Below are 5,452 nucleotides of genomic sequence, written 5' to 3'. Positions count from 1 at the left end.
CATGAGTTCGTTTCCCTTTTATATTTGTCCTGAAAAATACAAGCCGAATTTGTCCAAACTACCCAAGAGATCTCTCTTTTTTTTTTTTAAGTTTTGTTTTGTTTCGTTTTGTTTTGTTTTTTTTTTTTTGTTTTGTTTTTTTTTTTTTGTTTTTTGAGAAGACTAGCCAAGACATCTTTGATATGACAAAGTTTAAACAAAAGTTAATTTTTCGTCCCATTAGCTAAAAGCAATAACAAACAATGTAAGAGTCGGAAAGTTTTTCAGATAATTAAAGATAAATTTTCTAGGAACATAATAATATATTTCAATTATTGAGAAGGGAACACACGACTTTTCTTAAATTAAAAAAAAAAAAAAAAAAAAAAAGAGTTTGCAACTGAAATTTTCTATAAATTTTAAGTGTAGAAATTAAATATCCAGAATCAAAAGAGTCACTAATATAACTAAAATGTTCACTTCTCCGAACAAAAATAATAGAATTCCCTTCTTTCATTGTAATTTGTTTAAATGGTGGTAGTCGGAAGCTTGCCACAATCATAATGCATAACACCAACAATCTTCTGGTAAAGGAATCTGTAAAATATTGCATCCCTGAAGAACTTTACAGCCCAAGAAGAACCTCCTTGTTGCACCCACCCAGACAAATATGATCCCGTGATCAACCAAGCGGCGCGCCACCTTCTTTCCTCGACATAGTTTCCTAATGCTCCAGCAATTTCACCGGGTACAAGGCGACCATTTTGTATGAAGGATGTTCCAATGTGCCTGCCTAGGGCCACAGCATCTTCAAGCGCCGAGCAACCGCCCTGTCCCAAGTCCGGCGTCATGGGGTGCATGGCGTCGCCAGCCACTGTGACGTTTTGCTTGCTTAGGTTCCCAAATGCCACATTCCACGGCTGCCTGAACATCAATGGAGCCCATGTCAATGTTGAAAGATCAGAGTGCTTGACAATGTCTAGATATAGTTCAGGCAAGTCCTTGGCATAGTTTTCGATTACTTCTCTCTGTATTAGTTCCGGGTCTCCAGCCAGGTGATCCGTCCCTGCAATGAAGTATGTGTGAAATAAAACATTTATTTGGTAGGGGCATCAATGCAAAGTTGTAGAAATTGGACTTTGATGACTATGGTTTCCATCTTCAAAGGTCTAACCTATTAAGTGGACGGTCTAATGTCCTTATAAGTTAGTGTTTATTGTTATAGTTAAATGATGTGTGCCTCGGGTTTATTTAATTTTTTTTCGGGTTCGGGGTGTTAATTCTTCACTTTATTGTATAACATTGTAAACTGGGGTTCTTTGATGCAGAACAAATGATTGTTTAACATAAAGATTGCAGAGTCAACTCTGGGAATGTAAAAGGTACTTTTTGGGCTTTTGTATCGCTAATAATGGTGATAGGTCCCTTATGGCTTATGGTTGAATGACACACTGTGATTGTGATACTGCATGAGCTATATACCCTACCACAGACTAGACATGTATGATTGAAAACAAACCATAAAAAATAAAAATAAAAAAAAACAGAACAAAGTGAATATAATAAAAACACCCTGGTATTTTATCGAAACGTTGCATTTCATCTTATGTTTTTAGAAATGCTACACTTATGCTTGTGTGTTTTACAAGCTGTGTAAAAAAAACTCCATGAAGAGGATAGTTGCAGCATTATTACAATATAAGGTGAAGCGCAACATTTCGAGAAAACATATGGGAGTTTTTTTTTGTTATTATCCCAAAATTATTGGAGTTTCTGTTATAACAATACAAGAATAAGAACTTGTTAGAGAGTAAAGGCATGGCATTGAACCTGTAGCTGGAGATGAACAAGTGAAGAACCAATAGATATCTTTATCAGTGAGGGGAACAATACCAGCCCTTCTTCCTGCACCTACAAATTGGTGGATTTCATGTTTGACTCCATGGCCTTGAGGAAATACGGCCAATCCCCGAACTGCTGATCGACCTGAAAGGACCGGTGCAGCGAGTCCCAACCAGCTTGCCACCACTGAGTGCACCCCATCACAACCTATCAAAACCTGCAATCCAAAGAGCAAACATATTCGAGACTAAAAAAGATGAGGATAGAATTAGCATTGTATTAGAATATAATACTATTGCTTGCCCACCTTTTATCAATTTTAAGCTTTTGGGATGGCATTGTAAATTTACACATTGTGTGTCCGTTTTATGACCAATGAAAGCGGGATTGTACAAGTGTATTTGGTTGGTGTATTCGTATCATGATTTAAATCATAATTCGTAATTTGCTATAGTATTTTCTCTCACAAAAAACACACGTAAATCGAGAATAGTTCTGAATCATGATTCTGAATCCATGAGCCAAACGTCCACTACATGAGTAGGCATTAAGAGAAGAATACCTTTGCTTTAATGACACTTCCATCTTCCATATGAACAACAGCAATAGAAGAACCTTCATTTGTTATTGTTTTAATGGCCCCGAGCTTGGAAGAGAAACAAATGGACTCGGTGGGCAATTCCTCTGCCAAAGCCTCGAGTAAGGCCTTTCGGTGTACTGATCTGGGTCCACTTCCATCATCGCTTCACACACAACAAAACAAGAAGAAAAATGCAGATGAATGAGGATGTACACACAGCCCTTTGCAGTAGCTTTGTATCATCAATAACTCCACCATATGCTCAGAGAGAAACATTGCTTACACATTGATTCTAGCGAAAGGGACTTCTTGAATTGCTCCAGTTTCCAAATTTGTTACATATGACCTAAACAACAAGTGCCAAGAGTGAATACAGAGCTGAAGATATACGTGCTCGTTTAACTTCTACAGATGAAATATTCATTTTCAGTGTGTTCATTGCCCTTTTTTTTTTTTTCAAAAAATAAGAATTATTTCAACCCGTAAAACCAATATAATGTTCAAACAGCTAAGCATCTTTAGATTATGTTTGTGCGGATTTACTGCATCTATATTACTAACTTAATATCCTTTAAGATTATTGCCTTTGTATTTTAGCAATTATGTAGTTTATCTGATTGTTAGTTCCACAATCCTGCCAACCAAGGACTTGTTTAATAGCCATTTGGGTCAATAGATGAACTTAAAGTAGCACAAGATTAAGCCTAAAAGGATCGCATGGAATCTAAAAACCTGTTAGAGATCATAATGCAATCTAAAAAACCTGTTAGAGATCATAAACTTTTTATATCAACTCACGTAGTGCAGGTGAATAATTGTTTTTCTATTAGTAGATTTACATTGTCAATTAAAATTACCCTGGCAATTTTTTAAAACACCCATCAATTAAAAAAAAATAACAACTCAAATGTTACATCAATTATTTAAAAACAACATTATTAAGGAAAAAAAATAAATTGAGACAAAACATATATTGAGTCAGTATAGTAATACTGTAGACTTCAAAAGAATAAAAAAAAAACTTATATTATAAAGCAAGTAATTTTACGAGTATTGTTAGTTTAGTAGATGATCCAGATAGCCTCTGAGTTTTAAGAAAAGTCCTGAAAATTCATCCACTTCAAGAACTGCACCATGGATGATGTTCTTATCATATGATTAAGACTTTTCAACTCTTGAAAGACACGTGGACTAGACAATTAAGGTAGTCTCCAGACCTATGTGCAACCAACCGAGATGCATCCAGACGAGAGAACAAAACCTCTGACTCAGACAAAAGAAGTCGTAAACTGACAGACTCAAAATAGCAGAACACAAAATTAAGAAAACTTTATAAAGAGTTTACCCAGTAATAAAAATATGAGTTTCTAAATTTCCCTTTCTTCCTATTTTCTTATATCACAATCTTCTCCTTCTTCACAGGAGACATGACATGAAAATTTAAAGAGAGAAGAAAACATTTACCCTTTAGAATGGCCGTAGATTGGAGTAAGCTTATGAGAAACCCCTAGAGCATCAAGCGCACGCCAAGCATTTGGGAAGAGAGTCAAGGCTGCACCAGTGGCTCTAAGCCCATCCGATCTCTCCAAAATCAATGCTTTAATTCCCACTCTTTTCAGAGCTACTGCCGTGGCTAACCCAGCTATTCCTGCTCCCACTATTACTACTTCTTCCACTATCTCCATATCTCTCTCTCTCTCTCTCTCTCTCTCTCTCTCTCTCTCTGGGTTTCTTACAAAGACCTTATCGGCATAATCCCTATTTATCTATATACACGTACATTATATAATATATAACTAATAATATATAAATGAATACATTATTATATTTGTATATCACTAACGTCCACGTACAGTCAGTCGAACATTCAAGAATCAAAGAGTACCAAAGCGGCGGCTATGTCAAAACCTTAAACTATTTGGTTGTTAAATTCATGTCATGATTTAAATTATGATTCGTGATTTGTTATAGTATTTTTTTATTAAAAAATATATAAATTGAGAATGATTATGAATCTATCAACTAAACGTCCACGCATGCGTGTTTTTTTTTCACAATTTAAATTACAACTTAATTTTTTTTTTTGCGTTACCCGAAACATTTTAATCTTTAAAATCTTGAGTTTTCACTCGGAAAACATACTAAAATCTGTTAGTTAAACTTGACAAAAGAGTGTCGTTTGACAATTAAATTTTTTTGAAAATGACAAAAATAACCCTATCTTTTTTATGGTAAAATGAGTTTTAATAAATAGCAACAATATCAGTCGTTACATAAGGACTAATAACACGAGGAATGGAAACATCCCAAACCAAGTGAACATAAGAAGATAAAGCATACCAAGCAACAAAAGGGGCTACATCATTCTTGAATCGAGGAAAGCACCTTGGTTCTATAGGAGCAAGTCAGAAAGATGGAGAAATATAACCATCTGATTTGATTCATTCTTAATAGCCATGAGATGATCATCTTAGAGTGATCCTTTTGTCGACCGATGTTTCCACTTCTAGAAGTACGGGTACTATCCTTGATGTCCTCAATGATATTATCTTTTAGGCCTTAGTTTAAACCACCTCACTTTTTTATGAAAATGATTCAAGCTATATATTTAGGATCTAAAGTGATATTTTTACCCTTATTTAGTTAATAAAAAATATGTTGAGTGCTTTTTGAACACTCACAACTATAACTTGCACTCTAATGGTGATAAAATGATATTATCAAGAGGGCTAAAATCAATGCAACAAGTAGATTGATGGTTGAGATTGTTTAATTATTTTGATTACTAGATATCAAAATTAACAAAATGAAGACAAGGGAGTGCTAACTTAAAACGTTTTGGCAAAAGGGTGCTATTGTAATTTAACATATATATATATATATAAGGGTCGATGTAGTTTTTCCAAATAATGAAGTACTTTTTTTAGCAAAAAAAAAAATAATGTACTTTAATATCAAAAAAATAATAAAAGTGATAGTAAAGTACTTTTGGTAGCAAACAACAACAACAATAATAATAAAGTAGTTGAGCACTTCTACAAAGTTCCAGAT

General features: G+C 34.4%; 1 protein-coding gene across 1 annotated transcript; it reads right to left on the bottom strand.

The window, feature by feature from the left end:
• Positions 1–377: 377 nt before the first annotated feature.
• LOC21399561 (monooxygenase 2) lies at positions 378–4,141 on the bottom strand. The gene is made up of 5 exons (XM_024173204.1): positions 3,866–4,141; positions 2,685–2,747; positions 2,384–2,564; positions 1,810–2,038; positions 378–1,045 (listed from the first exon to the last, which is right to left on the bottom strand). The coding sequence occupies exons 1-5, from the start codon at positions 4,084–4,086 to the stop codon at positions 507–509; spliced, it is 1,233 nt and encodes a 410-aa protein (XP_024028972.1). The 5' UTR covers positions 4,087–4,141; the 3' UTR covers positions 378–506.
• Between the last annotated feature and the right edge of the window lie 1,311 nt (positions 4,142–5,452).

The sequence above is a fragment of the Morus notabilis genome, unplaced genomic scaffold (genome assembly GCF_000414095.1).
Source record: "Morus notabilis unplaced genomic scaffold, ASM41409v2 Scaffold1225, whole genome shotgun sequence".
In the NCBI taxonomy this organism is placed as follows: domain Eukaryota; kingdom Viridiplantae; phylum Streptophyta; class Magnoliopsida; order Rosales; family Moraceae; genus Morus; species Morus notabilis.
This window is presented reverse-complemented; position numbering and strand designations above follow the sequence as displayed.

Coding starts and splice junctions, on each gene's coding strand:
- LOC21399561 (XM_024173204.1), bottom strand. CDS start 4,086: ATGGAGATAGTGGAAGAAGTAGTAATAGTGGGAGCAGGAATAGCTGGG. Junction 2,565..2,684: donor CCTTTCGCTAGAATCAATGT/GTAAGCAATGTT, acceptor TTGTGTGTGAAG/CGATGATGGAAGTGGACCCA. Junction 2,039..2,383: donor GAAGTGTCATTAAAGCAAAG/GTATTCTTCTCT, acceptor TTTGGATTGCAG/GTTTTGATAGGTTGTGATGG.